General features: G+C 42.8%; 1 protein-coding gene across 3 annotated transcripts in view; it reads left to right on the top strand.

The window, feature by feature from the left end:
- LOC141105649 (alpha-2-macroglobulin-like protein 1) overlaps nt 1-22,112 on the top strand; it is a 583,128-nt gene that overhangs the window by 80,800 nt on the left and 480,216 nt on the right. For all 3 annotated transcript variants that reach the window (XM_073595625.1, XM_073595627.1, XM_073595626.1), the window contains exons 8-13: nt 3,404-3,542; nt 4,246-4,360; nt 7,086-7,195; nt 13,242-13,400; nt 13,637-13,867; nt 14,979-15,045. In XM_073595625.1, the coding sequence (XP_073451726.1) occupies nt 3,404-3,542; nt 4,246-4,360; nt 7,086-7,195; nt 13,242-13,400; nt 13,637-13,867; nt 14,979-15,045 (821 nt within the window). The remainder of the gene's footprint in view (nt 1-3,403; nt 3,543-4,245; nt 4,361-7,085; nt 7,196-13,241; nt 13,401-13,636; nt 13,868-14,978; nt 15,046-22,112) is intronic.

Here is a 22,112-nt window from a genome sequence, read left to right as displayed (position 1 = left end):
TCATGCACTTTTGGTATGGCTGAGGCTATAGTAGTGTATACTGCATTATGGTCAGACCACGGAATTGGAATTATATCTGATGCAATAATTTCTGTTATCATTCCTATTGTTAGAAAAATATGATCTATTCTGGTGAAGGTTTCATGAGGGTGCGAGAAATAAGTGAATTTCTTTTTCATTGGGTTACTTTCTCTCCATGAATCTACCAGATTGTATTTGGAAAGAAGTTGAGAAAAAGGTAATCTAGAGGTTATTTTGGATGGTGTAAAAGGTGATTTATCTAGAAATGGGAGGAGGACCTGGTTTGAATCCCCACACATTATCACTGTTCCTATTTTGTGTGTATTAATCACTTGTAATATATGTGAGAGTAATGGTGTAGGTTGTTTGTTAGGAGCGTAGTAGGAAATCACCGTGATTGCTGTATCCATTATATAACCCATGAGTATCAGGTATCTACCTTCTGGGTCTTTAATTTCTGATGATAAGGTGAATGGTGTGGATCGGTGAAATGCAATTAGAGTTCCCCTTTGCTTGGTACAGGCAGAAGCCGTGTAAATTTGTTGATAAAAAGGAGAAATATATTTTGGAGTAGAATCTTTGGTGAAGTGTGTTTCTTGGAGGCATACTATGTGAGCCTTCTTGTTATGGAAAGTACGGAAGGCTTTGGTCCTTTTTTTAGGGACATTTATTCCCTGAACATTCAGGGAAAGTATATTCAGTGGTGCCATGGCAATAGATCAAATAGTTTTGACTTACTTTTTGTTATGCAGAGCTGACTGCGCAGATCAACCTGTGTGGACTGAAGAGATGAATAGATAGAAAAGAAACCAGTGAATTCTGGAGTAAAGAGTAAACAAAAAACATATGAGATTAGAATGATACATTGTATAAATTATTTTTTGCAAGTAATCACAATTTACCCGTGAAAGAGAATAAATATCTCTCTCAGGGGAATAAGTGCCTTCGTCACACTCCCACATAATATGGTTGGGAGAATGAGGAGGGCTAATGGGGGTACACGGATCTTCCGCTTACAGGAGAGAAGTGCTATGTCAAAAGACATCAAAATGATGTTTCATTAATTGGAGTGCAGAATATAGTTTTTGTTGAAATTATTTATTCCAGGGTGGTTGTATATGGTTAGTCTTGCCCTAGGCTAAATAATTCAGTTAGAAAGGTACTGTTAATAACTTTGGTATTGATGAAGATAGTTTGAATTATTTTGGGATTTTAACCCTTTTAGAGTAAACAATTACATATTTTATTCATATGTAACTGTTTAGATATGTTAACTCATAAAATTGAGGTTGTATTGCTTCAGATTAGAATAAACAAAAACATAATTCTAGGAACTAGTTAGGTAATAATATATTTGTTTTAAGAAAAGAAAGAAAAAGCTTCCATTACTTCTGGATTATTGAACATATTTGTCCTAAAAAGTAATAAATCTATTGTTATTACCTGATAATATATAACTGAACAAGAATTTCCTTATTTCACTTATATATTCTAAGGCTATATGAATCAGAAGTAATAAGAAATATAACTGGAATGTAACATGATCCCATACAGTGTGTGACTATCAGAATGCAGTCACATTCAGTTATAAATACAGGTTTTTTATAGAGAACCATCTCTTAGTATAAAAAATGAAGAGATATCAGGAATTAGGATGTCAGTCCATTGAATCTTCTTGGTCCATGGATGATGTGGCATAACGGCCTCTTTTGTGAGAATGATGATTCCCATTTTGTTCTGAAATTTTCTGGGTGCTGCCTGAAGGTGAAGATGATGCCATTCTTCTGCGTGTAGGAGTGTTGCTGCTTGTGGGTTCTGTCAGATTTAAATTTAAAAGGGTTTGTTGTAGTTCATCTGCTGATCTGCTTCTGTAAATTGTACCTTGGTAGTTAAATCTGACTGAAAAGGGGAAGCCCCATTGATACATAATGTTGTGGCATTGCAGTTCCATTAGTTGGGGTTTCATGGATCGTCTTTTAGTAATAGTAAGTTGGGATAGGTCAGCAAAAATTTGATAATTGTGTCCTTGAAAATTAAGTTCCTTTTTTTCTCTTGCAGCAATTAGTATTTGTTCTTTCGTTCTGTAATAATGACATTTTGTGATTATATCATGTGGGGGTCCATCTTTCTTTTTGGCTGTGAGGGCTCTGTGTACTCTGTCCAGTTCTAAACGTTCAATAGGGATATCTGGCTTTAGTTCTTGTAATAGAGCAGTAATAGTAGTTTGCAGGTCTGTCACAGTTTCAGGTATTCCCCTTATGCGCAAGTTTGAACGTCTGGCTCTATTTTCGTAATCTTCGAGCTTAGTTTGAAGTATTAAATTCTCTTTTTTTAATTGTTCCAATTCTGTTATATTTTCTTGGGTTGTAATTTCAATTTCATCCATTTTTATTTCTAAGGCTGCGGTGCGGTTTCCCAGCTCTCTTATTTCTTTGGTTAGGCTTTTTGTTATTTGGTCTGAGGTTTGTTTTAAAGCCTTATGAAGCATCTTTTCAAATTGTAATAATATTACTGGGGATACTGAGGAGGCTTGTGGAGAAGTTTGTGAGAGGATTTGTTCTGTATCTGACTCAAATGGAGAGTCTTGCTGTGACATTTTCTGTCTGTGAGAGCGCCCTGATGCTGTATCTTGTGAGGTGACTGGAGCTGCTTCAGCTGCAGTGAGTGCCTGTGAGCTCTTTGTGAGGTGATTTTTATTTCTGCCACGGTTTCCTCCCAGTACCATATTTCCTGCCCAAACTTTCACAGTTTGTTCCCTGGGGCAAAAAGGTTCAAATGGATACCTTTTGAGCCTGCAGGCTCCGCTTTGTCCTTCTCTTCTCTCCTCAGCGGTGCGGAGCTCTAACAATGCATGTCTGCTTCGCTAGGCTCCGCCTCCTGCCCTCCGATTTATTTAGCTCCAAAATAGCTTTAAAATATAAAGGAAGATATTACAGTTACAATACAGGAAAAAAACAAGAGCTTTACCAAGGCCATACTCATGGGAGCTTACGCATGGGCTAAAAATCATGTGAAAATGGTTGGTTACCGGCTGACTTTTAGCCCGGCTCATGCCAATGACCGGCTTCGGATGAACGAGCATGCTGGAAAACCAGCAGATGATCGGCATCCGATCACTGGGTGCGATTGCTGACCGGTGTCTGTTCTGGTGGGGGGGGGCAGTCCCACTGTCAGAACACAATAGCACAGCGGGGATATTGCTGTACTAACATTGCATAGTTTTCCTTCTTTTTTCGTTCAGCCCACTGGGATGACAGAAAAAAACTGCCTGTATGTACCAGGCTTTACTTTACCTTTTTTAAATGAATACAATATACTATTTTACCTGTCCTTGACTAATGGTAAACAACAGATAGTTGAAGTCTATGGAATGTTTCCTCAGGTACACCTATGGAAAGCCAGTATTGGGAGATTATAGGATTGAGATATGCCGTAGAAGAAGAATTGGATATCATTGGGTCTTGTTGCACAGCATTGTATACTTTGAGCCCCTCAATATCTGTGCAAACTACACTGGAAAGGTAAATTATTAGAAGAGACAATAATGAGCTTATCAATTTATATACTTTCTACTTTTTTTTTTTTTTTTGCATTTAAATCCCTTTGGATGCAAAAGGAGTACTCATAATTCCTTTATTTTGTTGGCTTCTCACATGAAACAAATATCTTAGCAATGCTGAATATGATTGCATTACTATCAGTGACAACCTGCTCATTAGGGGCGCCGCCCCCGTAATCCATGCCCCCAGCCTCTAATCTCCATGCAGGCCGTCGGACACATGGATTTCAATGGATTTTTTTTTTTCTTTTTTAGAAGCTCGTGATTACAGCCGGAGGCTCTAATTGGCTTCAAAAAGGGTGGGCTCCGTGCGCAGAGCCCACCCACTTATGTGATATTAGCCAAATAATATTAGCTAATGCCTTCCTGCTTCACCTCGCAGACAATCAGGAAGTGGGTCCCTAGACCCGATTGACCGGGAGTCTTAGGACTCCCTGGCTTGGCTCTTCCCTCCACAAACTCCTCCCTATGCCTCCCTGCATAAGGTAAGGCCATGGATCACCGCCTTCCTGATCGATTGAGTGCTGGGGGGAAGGGGTGGTATGAGTGGGAGGGCAGGTTTTTTTGCTGCCCCCTCCAAAAAAAATTTGGGCACTGGCTGCCACTAATTACTATTAAAACTGTACCATTAGCAGTCTACATGACTCACTGCATCTTCTTTTCAGCTGGATCATTCGGGATGTACCACACACCAGATAAAGTCTGAAATTTTCAGTTTAACAAGCAGTAACATGGACCTGAAATTGGAGGGATCCGCCTACATCACAGAACAGGGTACAGGTAAGTCTGGGTAAGGTAGTTAAGGGGAGCCAAGAAACCAAATTTTCTTTAAAAAAATTGCATGGGGGTCCCCCCAAAATCCATACCAGGCCCATCAGGTCTGACGCCACGTAACATCACAGGAAGGCGGGGTCGTCCGTTTACTTCACCGAGTGGCCTCGCCCTCAGCTATATAACAGCTGTCATTGAGAAGAAGCACCACTTGACGGGAGCCTCCCATGGGGGCGGAGCTGTTTGCATTTTTTTCCTTCTTTTTTCGGTTTGTCGGGTGGCGTGAGATGAATTTACATCGCGGGGCATTTTTATTTTTTTATTGTTTAATAAAGGACTTGTCCCAAAGTGTCTCCTATCTTTTTTAATATTTTGGACATTTTGTTTTGGTGAATGGTTAGGGGTACAATGTACCCGTTACCAATTCACATGGGGAGGTAGGATCTGGAGGACCCCTTGTTCAAGGGGGCTTCCAGATTGTGATAAGCCCCCCTGCCGCAGACCCCCACAACCACTGGGCAAGGGTTGTGGGGATGAGGCCCTTGTCCCCATCAGCACAGGGACAAGGCTCTTTGGGGGACCCCAAATCACCCTCCCATGTTGAGGGCATGTGGCCTGGTATGGTTTAGGAGGGGGGGCTCTCTCGTCCCCCCCTCTTTACATGCAGCCTGCCAGGTTGTGTGCTTGGATAAGGGTCTGGTATGGATTTGGGGGGGACTCCTACACCATTTTTTTTTAATTTGGTGTGGGGTTCCCTTAATATCCATACCAGACCTGAAGGGGCTGGTATGGTTTTTGGAGGGACCCCCACGCAATTTTTAAAAAATTTTTGGTTTGGGGTTCCCCTTAATATTCATACCAGACCCTAAGGGCCTGGTAATGGACTGCGGGGAAACCCATGCTGTTTTTTTCAATGAGTTTTATCTATATTGCCGAGACCCGACAATTCATTACAGTTGCGATCAGTTTTAAATTACTTTTTTTCCTTTAGAAATGGCATTTTTGCTGTGGTACTGTTCTAAACACCGGAAAAATTTGCCACTTTACAGGCATACTATAGACACCCCCCAGGCAAGATATTTAAAGTAATATTTCATTTTTATTGTTTCACTTTAAGCATTAAAAAAATCACTGCTCCCGAAAAAACGGCCATTTTTAAAACTTTTTTTGCATTGATACATGTCCCCTGCGGCAGGACTCGGGTCCCTCAAACACTTTTTATGGCAATAACTTTCATATAAGCCTTTAAAATGAGCACTTTTGTTTTTTCACGTTTGTGTCCCATAGACTTTAATGGTGTTCAGCGGCTTTTCGAATTTGTGGCGAACACCGCATAATGTTCGCTGTTCGGCGATGAGGCGAACACCCAATGTTCGAGTCGAACATCTGGTTCATCCCTATTACTGAGTATTGTTTGCAAAGTGGATTTTCATTTTATTTAACCTCATTCACTATATTCAGATACATGAAAATAGAGTTTGCAGAGTGAGCATACTCCACTCCTTTAGCTGCTTGCTGACCAGCCACTGTCGTTATATGGTGGCAGGTTGGCTCCCCTGCACGAATCGCCGTAGCTGTACATTGGCCGCTTAAAGGGCTATGGGGGCACGCGAACACCGCCAGAGCCAATGCGCGTGGCCGGAAGTTGCGATGTCAATGTAAACAAGCAGATCCCCGTTCTGTCAGGGAAATAGAGAGATCAGGAACAGCGATCTCTCTGTACTCCCAGTCAGTCCCCTCCCCCCAGGAGTTAGAAACACCTCCCTAGGACAAAATTAACCCCTTGATCCCCCTAGTGTTAACCCCTTTACTGCCAGTGTTATTTATTCAGTAATCAGTGACTATTTTTAGCTCTGATCGCTGTATAGTTACATAGTAGGTGAGGTTGAAAAAAGTCACAAGTATAAATGTCAATGGTCCCAAAAAAGTGTCAAAAGTGTCTGATCTGTCTGCCGCAATGTCACAGTCCCGCTAAAAATCGCTGATCACCGCCATTACTAGTAAAAAAAAAAATGATGCCATAAATATATCCCCTATTTTTTAGACACTATAGCTTTTGCGCAAACCAATCAATATACGCTTATTGTGATTTTTTTTACCAAAAATATGTAGAAGACTACATATTGGCCTAAACTGATGAAGAATTTTTTTTTAATTTATTTGTTTGATATTTATTATAGCGAAAAAGTAAAAAATATAATTTTTTCTTCCTCAAAATTGTCACTCTATTTTTGTTTATAGCGCAAAAAATAAAAACCGCCGAGGTGATCAAATACCGCCAATAAAAAGCTCTATTTGTGGGAAAAAAAGGACATCAATTTTGTTTGGATACAGCGTCGCACGACCGCAAAAAATGGCCTGGTCATTAAGGGGGTAAATCCTTCCCAGAAGCTTATAAAATTTGACAACCAGCTGCTATTTGAATACTGTGGTTTACTACACTTGTGTTCACCAATTACTTGCTGTATTATTAGTAATTGTAATAAGTTGGGCTTTGCGTTCCTTTTGGAAAGGCGACTCGTGTCAAAATATCAACAGACGAAAATTCTCAGCTCACTTACCAGCCAGCCTGCAACATACTGAGTTACCCTTTCTTACAGTTCATGTTAAAATAAAGGGTTTAGTTTACACACATTTGCAAATATATGCGTAAGTTGTAGAGGCCACGTCACGGCACCCCAGTGTACTGCACTCCTAACTCTATAAATTTGTTCCTTTTTCTAATTTTGTGCAGGAATTGAGTTATCAGCCAGCAGTGTGACACCAATCTCAAATATCATAAACAAAGTGCAGTTTGTTGAATATGAAAGCACCTACAAACCTGGAATGCCATACAGTGGATTGGTGAGTTATACTTTTTTGTTCTCCATCTGCTACCTTGAATTCTTATTACTATTTAAAGCAAACCTGTCATTGCTGACCTACCTCTGTTAATTCTTATTGTTTCAGCATCTTCTAGATCAGGGGTCTCCAAACTGTGGCCCAAAAGCCAGATGCGGCCCTTTGCTAGCCTTTATCCGGCCCTTGGGCAGTATTTCTCCCACTGACACCAACATTGGGGCACTATTTCTTCCACCGATACCAATGACGGGATACTATTCTTCCTCCTAATAGGGGCCATACTCCTTCTCTTTGACCACCAATCCTGAGTCCATATTTATTCTCACTAATGCCAGGCCCGTGACATTTCTGCCCCTGCTGGCCATACTCCGTCCCTCCTAAAGTCTGAAGGAAAATAAACTGGCCCTTTGTTTTAAATGTTTGGAGACCCCTGTTCTAAACCAAAACAACAATACAAATTAGTAAATCATACTGATGTCAGAACTCCAGATCTGCATACTTGGTTTGGATCAGTGACCCATGATAGACAACTATCATTTTTAGTAGTAGTGGTCAGCAATGACAGCCTCCATTTCCTTTAACCGCTTCTGGACCGCCCACCGCACATTTACTGCAGCAGGGCGGCCCAAGTGCGAGAAACAACATACCTGTATGTGGTTACCTCTTCTGGATACCGGCAACCGCTCCCGCTGTGATTGGACACAGCGGGAGCCAATCAGGTCCAGCGGCTGTGATGGCCGCCGGGACCTGTCGATCATTTGCTGGAGAGGCAGAACGGCAGTCTGTCAGAGAGAAAGAGAGAAATCTTGTGTTCCTGCTAATCAGGAACATAGATCTCTCTCTTCAGTTAAACCATCCCCCGCACAGTTAGTAATCCCTCCCTAGGAGCACACTTAACCCTTTAATCGCCCCTGATATTAACCCCTTCCCTGCCAGTGTTATTAGTACAGTGACAGAGCATTTTTTTTAGCACTGATCACTATATTACTGTCACTGGTCCCCAAAAAGTGTCACTCAGTATCCAACTTGACCGCCACAATGTTGCAGCCCCGCTAAATATCACTGATCGCCGTCATTACTAGTAAAAAAATAAATGAAAAAAAAAATGCCATAAAAACATCCCCTAGTTTATAGACACAATAAGTTTTGTGCAAACCAATCAAAATTGGGATTTATTGGGATTTATTTTACCAAAAATATGTAGCAGAATACATATTGTCCTAAATTGATTTAGAAATGTTTTACATTTTTTTTATTGGATGTGTATTATAGCAGAAAGTAAAAAATATTGTTTTTTTAAAAAAAAATCGTTGGCCTTTTTTTTGTTTGTTTGTTTCACTTGATATATGATTTGTTTATTGTATTGCCCCATTTTTGCACTTTAGTATATGTACAAGTTTGATTTTCTTATTTAAGACACAAGAGCACGAGCACTTTGGATATATTGTACTGTAATATTTTAACACATGCAGTAATTGGGTTTTTATCTATATATATATTTTTTCACTTTGTGATCAACATATGCATCAGTGTTTATATTTATATCCCTTGCTGGATCAACACATCTACTTTTGAGTCATTATATCTACGCATAATCTCAACTCAAATCCATGCGATTTTTTACGATCGTTTTATGTTTATGATTATTTAAAACTTCGTGACCTAGGAATATTAGGAATTATCATTAACACCTATAAGCTAAGACCCCTTTGGATGGCGCGGCACCCCCCCCCCTCTCTTTTTTTTGTTGATAGCGTGAAAAATCAAAACCGCAGGAGTGATTAAATACCACCAAAAGATACCTTTATTTGTGGGAAAAAATGACATCAATTTTATTTGAGTACAACGTCGCAAGGATGCACAATTGTCAGTTAAACTAACACAGCGCTGTATCACAAAGAATGGCCTGGTCATTGAGGGGGTGAAACCTTCTGGGGCTGAAGTGGTTAACTGAGATAATCGCTTTAAGGCCAGCTACATCTGAAACTGTTTTTATAGAGTGTGTATAAGTTAAAACTCCTTAATATGACACAGATGGCACTTAAAACTTGACAGACATTCTAACCTTTCTCCACACTATCCAAAACAAAAAAACAAAAAAGAGAATAAAAAGTAAAAAAAAATTATTTTGGCTGGAGTTAGACATTAGACCAAAACATTTGCTAGCACTGACAAATTTTGTATTGACACTCCCAGCGGTTCGCATATGGCAGTGTGAGCTGCCTGCGAGTCGGGTGCGATGCGGGAACCCAAAGTGGATTCTAGACATGTGCGATTAGTTTCGTATGAATCGAAAATTTGTACAAATCTCTGGAAATTCGTACATTTGTACGAACCTGAAATACGAATTTTTATGCATACGAATTCTGTACGAAATACGAAATTTCGTTTACGAATTTCGGATCCAAACTCATAACGAACATTCGTAATTGTTACAAAAAGTTAATGAACCTAAAAGTTAAAAACCCAGGAAGTCGACACAGCACAGGGATGGTGGGAGCCCCTCATAATGAAAAAATTCATCATAACGAAAATTTGTAATTGTTATGAAAAGTTAACAAACCTAAAAGTTAAAAACCCAGGAAGTCAGCACAGCACAGGAATGGTGGGAACCCCTCATAATGGGCACAGCCGGTGTACACTCAGACCCGGGAACTCAGCACAGGGATGGTGGGAACCCCTCATAATGGACACAGCAGGGGTACAGACCTGGGAACTCAGCACAGGGATGGTGGAAACCCTATGGGAATTTCTATGCTTACGAATTTTATACGAAATTTCATTAATGAATTTCAGAATTTTGGATCCAAATTCCGTTACAACAGAAACGTGACTGGTGTTTTGTTCACCAATCTGAGGAAGCCAGCACAGCACAGGGATGGTGGGAACCCCTCATAATGATAAATTCATCATAACGAACATTCATTATTTTTACGAAAAGTTATAAACCTAAAGGTTAAAAACCCAGGAAGTCAGCACAGCACAGGGATGGTGGGAGCTCCTCATAATGATAAATTCATCATAACGAACTTTCATTATTTTGCGAAAAGTTTACAAAACTAATGAAAATTCATATTTCATATGAATTCTAATTTGAATTACGAAATACGAATTAATTTTCGTATGAAACGAAACGGAACGAAACGAAACAAATTTATTGACAGTGCACATGTCTAGTGGATTCGCAGGGCTTCCCGCATCGCACCAATGTGAACCGAGCCTCAAACTAACTTTGTCAGCCAATATTAGGCACCACCCAGTGCAGGGCACTCTAGGAGACCCCATATCCTGGTTGCTTAAAGTCCTGAGTTCTGCATCAAATTGATCTGCATGGCTGTCACCCCAGAAGGAAGCCTCTTCTAAAGATGATGCACAAGAAAGCCTGAAAACAGTTTGCTGAAGACAAGCAGACTAAAGACATGGATTACTGGAACTATGTCCTGTGGTCTGATGAGACCAAGATAAACTTATTTGGTTCAGATGGTGTCAAGCATGTGTGGCGGCAAAGAGGTTAGGAGTACAAAGACAAGTGTGTCTTGCCTACAGTCAAGCATGTGACAAATTGAAGCAGAGCATTATCCCCTCCCTTGGGCTGCTGGGTCGCAGGGCAGTATTTAACATGATAACAACCCCAAACACACCTCCAAGATGACCAATGCCTTGGTAAAGAAGCTGAGGGTAAAGGGGCTGGACTGGCCAAGCATGTCTCCAGACCTAAACTCTATTGAGCATCTGTGGGGCAACCTCAAATGGAAGGTGGAAGAGCACAAGTTCTCTAACATCCACCAGCTCCTGTGATGTCGTCATGGAGGCGTGGAAGAGGACTCCAGTGGCAACCTGTGAAGCTCTGGTGAACTCCATTCCCAAAAGGGTTAAGGCAGTGCTGGAAAATAATGGTGGCCACACAAAATATTGACACTTTGTGCCCAATTTGGACATTTTCACTTGGGGTGAACTCACTTTTGTTGCCAGCGGTTTAGACATTAATGGCTGTGTGTTGAGTTATTTTGAGGGAACAGCAAATTTACACTGTTATACAAGCTGTACACTCACTACTTTACATTGTTTGCAAAGTGTCATTTCTTCATTGTTGTCACATAAAAAGATATTATAAAATATTTACAAAAATGTGAGGGGTGTACTCACTTTTGTGAGATACTATATTTGTGGTAAAAAAAAAATCCCAATAAGTGTATATTGATTGGTCTGCACAAAAGTTATAGCATCTACAAACTATGGGATATTTTTATGGAATTTTGTATTTACTTTTATTTTGTTACTAGTAATGGCGGCAATCAGCGATTTTTAGTGGGACTGCAACATTGTGGCGGACAAATCGGACACCTAACTGACACTTTTTTGGGAACCAGTGACATTATTACAGTGATCAGTGCTAAAAATATGCACTGTTACTGTACTAATGACACTGGCAGGGAAGGGGTTAACACCAGGGGAGATCAATGAGTTAAGTGTGTTCCCTGGGAGTGTTTTCTAACTGTGTGGGAGATGGACTGACTGGGACAACACAGACATCCGTGTTCCTGTCAGCAGTCTTCATTGTTTACATAGGCAGATCCCCATTCTGCCTCTGTGGGGAATGACCCGCTGATTGGCTTCCCCTTTGACCTCCGGTGGCGTGTGCCTACATGGGCTAGTGTACGAAATGACATACAGGTATGTCGATTCATGCAGCTGTGCCACCTTGTCGCAGTCTAACTGCGTGGGGCGGTCGGCAAGTAGTTAAATGGTTGGGGCAGTAAAACTGTATCTCGGCTACCAGTTTCTACCACCACCCCCCACCTAGCCACCCATGTAATGGAGTTACATTCATAGATAGGCAACTTTCCCAAAGCCAGTAGAACTACTTTCACCAATCCAACCTCCTCATAACTTTATGATGTATGCTGGGGTCAATTTACTAAGACTAGAACAGACAGAATCTGGAACAGCTGTGCAAGGCAACCAATAGAGATCTAGCTTCAGCTTGTTCAGTATGCCCCTTTCACAGGGGCTTTCCAATTAGGTCCACCTGTCAGTGTTTCAGGCGGACCCGATCGGACCCTCAATTCACCCCTATCTGTGAAATCCAGACGGATGGTGACCCTATTTTCCATCCTTCTGGAGGATCTGACCGGGTGGGATTGGATGAAAACGGGCAGGCGGTCCGTTTTCATCCGATCTCCCCATAGAGGAGAGCAAGAATATGATGTGCTAATTGCTATGAGAGGGACTAGTAGAGGATGCCCACATCCCCACTTAACTAATCTAGAGAAAAACCCTCTAGCGGGACTTTTAAGGGCATAAGCTCCAAAGAAGTAGGATTTATAATTAAAAAGGTCTAAAAATGTTTTATTTGTAAATTTTAAAAGCCAAAAAATTGTACTGCAGAATTAAACCAATACAATTGATGAGGTTACAGTAAAAACATAATCAATCCAAAATGAATAACCACAGTTCTCTGTCAATGGTACAAACAAAATCAAAGTAGTTCCCAACGCGTTTTGAGAGATTACGTAGTTCCTCTTCTTCAGGGCAGGTGGTTATAATTACACAATAGTATCTACAGTGGAAAAATTAGGGGGAAGGGAAATATAATTAGAAGCTTCACAAACATGTTTGATATAATATAGTTTCATTATGTAGGTGTTTACTAACCATATGGATATACTGTATATTCATATCCTAAATAGCAAGGAAAGTTGCCGCCATGATACACCAGAAGTCCAAGAGGATGGGGAGCAGTGGGCCCAACCCAAGTCTTCCCACAAAGGACACATGACCCAGCCCCAAGAGGATACGCCAAGAGAGGAGAGAGGGGCTCTGACAGGTTGGTCTCTACACAGTGAGCGGAGAAGGACCTGTCATCCGCCTGCTCAGCGGGGATCAGCAGATTGATGCCCCGCTGAGCAAAGCGGAGCGGATTATATTGAATGTACAATATAATCTAAAGCGTTGCGGTTGGTTGCGTAAAAATGTTGGCGCTATATAAATACCTGTAATATTAAATAAAAAATTGTATTATTCTTACTATATATATGTCCTTCTATAGCTTGCTGTAACAGATTCCTTGGGTGTTCCTCTTGCTGGCCATACAGTGCACCTCAGTGTTTCAAGAAAAAAGGAGCAGACTCTTGTGACCAACGAGAAGGGGCAAGTGTCCTTCACAATTGAGAACACGAGCAGCTGGACAGGACTAGTAATATTGGAGGTAACTATTTGAATAAGTACTTTTGGGTTTGGAAAATAATTTTGCCCTTTTCAGGTACACATGAACAGGGTCAGGGGAAGACTGGTAGAAGAGTCTACCACAAAGCTCTCCTCTGCTTGATCTATGACAAGTATGTGAGGTGCTGTACTGCACCTAGTGGGTATTCCATTGTAAGGTAGTAGGTGATGGTGTTATAATATTTTATCTATATGTTTTGACTGTTGTTTCTTTTATAGGCTACAACAAACCTATCAGAGCCACAACATGTGCCCAATTTTTTTAAACCAGAATACGGTTATGATGAACTCAACCTTTATTCCGCCTACTCTCGTAGCAAGAGTTTGCTGAAAATCCACTCCTTTAATGTGGTTCTTCCATGTGAGGGGCAGCATGAGGCCAAGGTGGACTATATCATTAAGCGCACAGAGCTGGAGCATAAAGCAGATCACTTGGATTTGCAGTATCTGGTAAGCCTTGATTTTTTTCCATCCAAATTGCTTATTGTAGTTCATAAACTTGAACAAATACCATTAAAGTGGTTGTAAATCTCAGACATGAAATATGAACAAAGCACACCCCTCTATAGTTTGTACTTGTCTCAGTCCACTCCAGAGCACTAAGTGTTATTGCCCCCTGCTGCCTCGTTCCTCTGCTATTTGTATAAGTCACTTCTGACAAGTTCTCCTGACACTACACACACGGTCAGATTATTAGATGAATTTTTGGCAGTTTTTTGTTTGACGCTAGTCTCAAATTGAAAGTGAAGAGGGTACTCACCATCAGAAAATTTTCTGACAACAGATTTCAACATCAGAAGTGACGTAATGTGTTGAATTGTTTTGTATGTGTTCTTTCATATCTGAGCATGCTTAGTCTTGCTCTTCAGATTTTTTTTTTGGTCAGAAAACTGTACTAATGAAAAGAAAATTGGACGTTGTGTTCACATCAGACAAACATTTTCAAGCCTGCACATCCAGTATTTGTCTGCCGAAAATTCGTAATCGGCTGTCAAAAGCAGCATACTAACGATCAGAAAATCACCAGATTGTTCATCGTACAAAACTTATCTTCAGATTTTCTGACCGTGTATATGGGCCTTTAGAGAAAAGAGGTGACAAGAGGGAGGGAGCTCCAGTGATTTACAGCCTCAGTTCTGTTCTGTTCCTTTGTGCTGTGTTAAAGGGGGTGTTTCCCTGCCTTCCAATCAGCTCTTTTCACTCAGTGGCGGCTAGTGCTATATTTTTTTTTTTGGGGGGGGTGGTCGGTTAGATCGGTCGATCATCAGCCCCCCACTTACCCCCATCTAAGGTCGTGGGCAGCTCTTCCTCCAGGCAGCGGGTGGCAGCTTCACCCGGCGTCTCCTCCTCCTCGGTGGCCAATAGGATCGCTTCTCAGCTCGGCCAATCAGGTTTCAGGACCTGGTTCCTGATTGGCTGGGAGGAGAATCAGGAAACCAATAGTGGAAAAATATTAATTCGCTATTGCACCCCCATCCCACCCTTTTTTTAAGCCAATTAGAACCTCAGTTCTCACTGATATCTGCAGAATTTAACTTCAACTCCTTTCATTCATTTTCAGATTACTTCTAAAGGATCAACTCAGCAGTCTGGATTTTTGTCAATACCAATTTCCAAGGAAAATGAAGGTAAAGCATTAAAAAAAAATGAAATGTTTAAAGAAGAACTCCAGAAAATAAGACACATTTAAAATCTGTAGGTAGACAAGGAGTTGCGTGTAAGGTGGTGTATGCCAACTTCTGGATCTCTCTCTCTTTTCTTTACAACTTACCGGTACTGGTTCACTAAGCACAGATAGTGCTTTTGCTATATACTTAAGCACTCCAAGAAGAGAGATACAGTTCTTTTACACAGCAGCCACTTTGCCTGCTCTTCTCTTCCCTGCCTATTTACTGAAAGCTTTGCCATTATAGAATGGGTGGCTTCACAGAATTCTAAGCACTCTGTGATTGGTCAAGGAAAGAGGAGGGACGGACAGTGCTGTTGCAAATGTAGCACTGTCCCCGTAGGTCTTGCTGTGTGTTGACTTCTTAAGCCTCCCGCTGATTACCTGCAGCTAGTTGCTAGAGGTTTTTCTCTTATTTCCCCCTTACTCCCATTTGCTCGTTACTCAATAAACAGTCCAGGGTATCTGTGGTTTTGATATTTATTGTAGAACTAGGGTGGGAGAAGGGATTATTGGGATACTCCAACTTGAATTGCTCACAGTAGATAAGGACAACTCTCACTTGGCCTCACCGGATTACTTGGGGAAGAGTATACACCAGGGGCGGCCCGTGCATTGTGGGCGCATGGGCGCTGCCCCCCTGATCCCTGCCACCACCTACCGATCCATGCGCCCGGCCCCTTTCAGGGCGCCGGACGCATGGACTCCTATCGCAGCCTGGGCAGGCATGTTTTTTTCTTTTTTGAAGCACCTGATTAGAGCCCAAGGCTCTAATAGGCTTCAAAAAAGGGTGGGCTCGGTGCGCAGAGAGTGCGCCCTGATCCCACCCTGTTGTGTGACCATAGCAAATAAATGTTCACTATTTTTACACCACAATGCCTCCCTGCCAATCAGGAGGCAGTTCCGTGAGACCTGTTTCCTAATTGGCCAAAGCATATAATGGGCACAGAAGCTGCATATGATGGGCACAGGCTGTATATGACAGGCACATGCTGCATATGATGGGCACACAAGCTGCAAATTATGGGCACAGGCTGCATATTATGGGCACAGAGGCTGTATGATGGGCAAAGCTGCATATGATGGGCACAGGCTGCATATGATAGGCACAGAGGCTGTATATGATGGGCACAGAAGCTGAATATAATGAGCACAGACTGCATATGATGGGCACATGCTGCATATAATGGGCAAAGAAGCTGCAAATGATGGTCACGGGCCGCATATGACGAGCACATGCTGCATATGATGGGCACAGGCTACATATTATGTAAACAGAGGCTGTGTGATGGGCACAGGTTGCATATGATGGGCACAGGCTGCATATGATGGGCACAGGCTACATATGATGGGCTCAGAGGCTGTATATGATGGGCACAGGCTGCATATGATGGGCACAGAAGCTGCATATGATGGGCACAGGCTGCATATGATGGGCACAGAGGCTGCATATGATGGGCACAGGCTGCATATGATGGGCAGAAGCTGCATATGATGGGCACAGAGGCTGCATATGTTGGGCACAGGCTGCATATGATGGGCACAGAGGCTGCATATGATGGGCACAGAGGCTGCATTAGATGGGCACAGGCTGCATATGTTGGCCACAGGCTGCATAAGATGGGCACAGGCTGCATATCACGGGCACAGGCTGCATATCACGGGCACAGGCTGCATATGATGGGTACAATGGCTGTATTATGGGCAGATGCTGCATATGATGGGCACAGAGGCTGCAATTGATGGCACTGTGGCTGCATTTTATGGGGCACAGTGACTGTATATGATGGGCACAGTGAGGCTGCAATTGATGTTTTTTTTCAGAATTTTTCAGTTTGCTTGCGCCCCCCAAAAATTTTGAGCACCAGCCACCACTAGTAGACACATTGCTTTTACCATACAGCCACATGTATGGAAGGGTTAAGTCTCCTTGCTCTCACTAGCAGCAGACTTGATGCAACTACTTTATCTTCAGGACACTCTCTAGCATCCCCTTGACTGACACTCATCCACTGACTCTTCTAGCTGAAGGGGTGGCCCTCACAGGATAGGCCCAAAGACACAGATCTGTACTCACAGTCGGCAGAATCAAATCCTTTCTGATGTCCCCCTTCCAGTCAGCTCTGCAGAACCTTTGGATTCAGCTCCTCTCTGACTTCAGGCCCTTAGGTCTACTACCCAAGGCCGCATGGCAACCTCTACAGAGGAGGGGCAGCCATCCCCTCCCTCCGGGACCCCGCTCTCTAGCTGAAAGACCCCGAGCACATGTGCCCTTTGCATTCATACACTATCCCAGCATGCAATGCAGCACTCTCCTCTGCCAATAGCCAGGGCTGTAACAATGCCTGGGCCCTCACTTGTCAGGTCCCCTTCCACTGTCCAATATGCCTCCTTATTGGACTAGTGTGGGACATTCAGACAAGCTGAGCTGTACTGGAGCACAATGAGCAAACCTAACCAATAGATCTTGCTCCCTGGTAGACAGAGAGCACTCTATGTTTACCTGACAATCTTCCTGGTAAGCAGAAAGACCAAAAACGACACTCTCTTCTAAGCACCTACCTAGGAGGGTGCTACACAAACAACACTATGACTGCTGTGTAAGAGACCTGTACCTGGTGTGTTGGAGCACCAAAGTATGCAAGAAAGTTACTCAATACTATACATGTGACCAGCACATGCAGCTTAGCAGCTCTCTTAACAAACAAAACTTCAGGAAACTGATTGGCCATGGCCCGTATCTTGCCCACGTGCACAGATGCAAGCTCTCACACTCCCTCTAATCTTAGTGGCCACCAGTCCTTTAACCCCTTTGTGGCAAGGGCTTAGACACCCTAGTGGAAGACACTAAGAACTTCACTCACTAAGTGCCTAGGTTCTGGGCAGGAGTTTGCGGTCATGCAAAATCAGCAGTGACATGTCCAGTTATCAAAATTAACTTCATTCTGTAAATATGTGCTTGCTTTCTCTCTCTCTCAGGGGCCCTTCTACATCTCTTCCATGATTCCCAGTCTTAAGTATGCTGTGCCACGGGTCTGGTCCCAGTATGTGGGGAACCAGCTACTAGTAAAGGGGATAAGCACAACACCCCTTCACTACCAGAGTAACCATCACCGTATGCTACATCACCCATTTCCTGGCTGGTTGGCTGCTTTTAAACAATGTTACAAGTATGGTTGTCCCTAGGAATGTCCATATACAGTGGGGCAAAAAAGTATTTAGTCAGCCACCAATTGTGCAAGTTCTCCCACTTAAAAAGATGAGAGAGGCCTGTAATTGTCATCATAGGTATACCTCAACTATGAGAGACAAAATGTGGAAACAAATCCAGACAATCACATTGTATGATTTTTGAAAGAATTTATTTGCAAATTATGGTGGAAAATAAGTATTTGGTCAATATCAAAAGTTTATCTCAATACTTTGTTATATATCCTTTGTTGGCAATGACAAAGGTCAAACATTTTCTGTAAGTCATCACAAGGTTGTCACACACTGTTGCTGGTATGCTGGCCCATTCCTCCATGCAGATCTCCTCTAGAGCAGTGATGTTTTGGGACTGTCGCTGGGCAACACAGACTTTCAACTCCCTCCAAAGGTTTTCTATGGGGTTGAGATCTGGAGACTGGCTAGGCCACTCCAGGACCTTGAAATGCTTCTTACGAAGCCACTCCTTCATTGCCCGGCAGTGTGTTTGGGATCATTGTCATGCTGAAAGACCCAGCCACATTTCATCTTCAATGCCCTTGCTGGTGGGAGGAGGTTTGCACTCAAAATCTCACGATACATGGTCCCATTCATTTTTTCATGTACACGGATCAGTCGTCCTGTTCCCTTTGCAGGGAAACAGCCCCAAAGCATGATGTTGCCACCCCCATGCTTCACAGTAGGTATGGTGTTCTTTGGTTGCAACTCAGCATTCTCTCTCCTCTGAACACGACGAGTTGTGTTCCTACCAAACAGTTCTACTTTGGTTTCATATGACCATATGACATTCTCCCAATCTTCTTCTGGATCATCCAAATGCTCTCTAGCAAACCTCAGACAGGCCCGGACATGTACTATCCTAAGCAGGGGGACACGTCTGGCACTGCAGGATCTGAGTCCCTGGGGTCATAGTGTGTTACTGATGGTAGCCTTTGTTACGTTGGTCCCAGCTCTCTGCAGGTCATTCTCTAGGTCCCCCCATGTGGTTCTGGGATTTTATTGCTCACCGTTCTTGTGATCATTTTGACCCCACGGGGTGAAATCTTGCGTAGAGCCCCAGATTGAGGGAGATTATCAGTGGTCTTGTATGTCTTCCATTTTCTAATCATTGCTCCCACAGTTGATTTCTTCACACCAAGCTGCTTGCCTATTGCAGATTCAGTCTTCCCAGCCTGGTGCAGGTCTACAATTTTGTTTCTGGTGTCCTTCGACAGCTCTTTGGTCTTCACCATAGTGGAGTTTGGAGTGTGACTGTTTGAGGTTGTGGACAGGTGTCTTTTATACTGATAACAAGTTCAAACAGGTGCCATTAATACAGGTAATGAGTGGAGGACAGAGGAGCCTCTTAAAGAAGAAGATACAGGTCTGTGAGAGCCAGAAATCTTGCTTGTTTTTAGGTGTCCAAATACTTATTTTCCACCATAATTTTCAAATAAATTCTTTTAAAAATCAGACAATGTGATTGTCTGAATTTGTTTCCACATTTTGTCTCTCATAGTTGAGGTATACCTATGATGACAATTACAAGCCTCTCTCATCTTTTTAAGTGGGAGAACAGCATCTCTCTTCTCTAAATCTACTATATCTATTTTTACTAACAGTCTTCTTGATGCAAGCCTTGTGCTTTGGATACGGCATGCAATTCACCACTTAGAGAGACCTTAGACCAGGCATTTAGTGGAATACAAACAGTTTTTACTAAGGAAATGCAAACATACAGGAACAGTTCTTGTAAAGCAACTTCTCACATAATCCTGTACAAAGGTGCTCTAGTGCCCATTGGGTAATTATACCTGAGTAGCAGCAAAGTCCTTAAAGCAGTTCACGCTGGACTCAGTCCAGTAGCCTACATTTTGGCAGTGTTCCAGCAATAGAGCCCCTATGTATAGGGGATGACATGTAGGGGGCGGTGGGTCCCAGGGTTTTACTGGTAAAACTCGGTCAGCAAGGTTAATATCTTTGTATTGGACAGTGGCGGCTGGTGCTCCTGTCGCTTGCTATTCTGCCCACCAGCCCCTCACTTACCCCATCAAGGTCTCAGGCAGCTTTGGGTCCTTGCTGCGTCTCCTCCTCCTCGGTGGCTTCACGGCGGCTTACCCTGCTTCTCCTCCTCTGCGGCATCCTCCTTGGTGGCCAATATGGTCACTTCTCCTCTCGACCAATCGGGTCTTAAGACCCGCTTCCTGATTGGCCGGGAGGAGAATCAGGTAGACCATAGCGAATATTAATTTGCTATTGTCACACAACTGGGTGGGCACCCTTTTTTGAAGCCAATTAGAGCCTCAGCCTCTAATCATGTGCTTCCAAAATTATAAAAAAAAACCCTTGGAAGCCATGCGTCTGGTGCCCTGCATGTAGATTAGGGGCGGGCGCATGGATTAGGGGGCCGGTGCCCCTGCGCCGCTTATGAACAGGCCACCACTGCTATTGTTGTTGTATGCAACCCAGAGTGCACACAACAACATTGTAATAGTTGTAACAGAAAGAAAGCAGACTTAACCCAGAGAAAATTAAGTCAGCATTGAAAAAAAACTTTAACACATTGGAAGCACCCACTTACACCCTAATGCCCACCTTCTCACATAGACCTATGTCTTTCATGTTCCAGGCTCTGAGAATCCAACCGAACACATGAGGTCCATGATACCTGAGGTATCTACCACTGCCAGGAGGGTGATTCTGGTCCCTTAACCACCTCCAGCCCCTGAGCCAACCAGGTTTACACAGAAACTTCAGAGTTTAACTCACCTCCACTCTTAATTGAATTCAAATATCCACTTTATGTAATGCAATCTCTTTCGCCAATGTAATGAGGCCAGGAATTTCTTTGCTTAAACTTTATTTAATTTGTTCAGTAATAAACAGGTTACAACAACCAGTGCCATTTTAATAGTATGATGGGCCCCTAGACAAAGTAATGCACTGGGGCCCCTACAAGGGAGATTGTGAAATACAGCCTGTACAGCACGCCACGGCAAACAGCAGATGAGGCTAAATTATGCTACATAATGGGTGTGGCACAGTGCTCTTGGGGGATCCAAATTATGCTACATATTGGGCATGGCACAGTGCTGTTGGGGATCTAAATTATGCTACATATTGGGCATGGCACAGTGCTCTTGGGGGATCTAAATTATGCTACATATTGGGCATGGCACAGTGCTGTTGGGGATCTAAATTATGCTACATATTGGGCATGGCACAGTGCTGTTGGGGGATCTAAATTATGCTACATATTGGGCTTGGCACAGTGCTGTTGGGGGATCTAAATTATGCTACATATTGGGGGTGGCACAGTGCTGTTGGGGATCTAAATTATGCTACATATTGGGCATGGCACAGTGCTGTTCGGGGATCTAAATTATGCTACATATTGAGCGTGGCTAAGTGCTGTTGGGGGATCTAAATTATGCTACATATTGGGCGTGGCACAGTGTTGTTAGGGGGTTGTCGGAGTCCTTAAAGCAGTCCTTTAAAGACAGAGTCCATAATGACATATAACCCACAGGAGGGGGCAAAGAATCCAAGGGGTCCATAGTTGGCAATAATCTGTAAAAAGCGATTAGACCATCATAGGTAACCAAAAGTCCAGCAAGTCCCCAGGTTCCCCATTCCCTCAAGGAGCCTTGGTAAATTATGCTACATATTGGGTGTGGTACAATGCTTTTTTTTGGGGGGGGGGATCTTTGGTGAGATATCAGGGACCTAAACAGACCATTGAAGTCTCCTTTTTGAAACAGAAAAAAGGGCTGAGGAAACACATTCTTCAGTCCCTTTCTCTGCAGCCTCAACAGCACTAAAAATGAATGAACAGGAGATATA

This window comes from Aquarana catesbeiana, linkage group LG08 (genome assembly GCF_042186555.1).
Source record: "Aquarana catesbeiana isolate 2022-GZ linkage group LG08, ASM4218655v1, whole genome shotgun sequence".
In the NCBI taxonomy this organism is placed as follows: Eukaryota; Metazoa; Chordata; class Amphibia; order Anura; family Ranidae; genus Aquarana; species Aquarana catesbeiana.
Note: the sequence above shows the minus strand (reverse complement) of the source record. Positions and strands in the feature narration are given on the sequence as shown.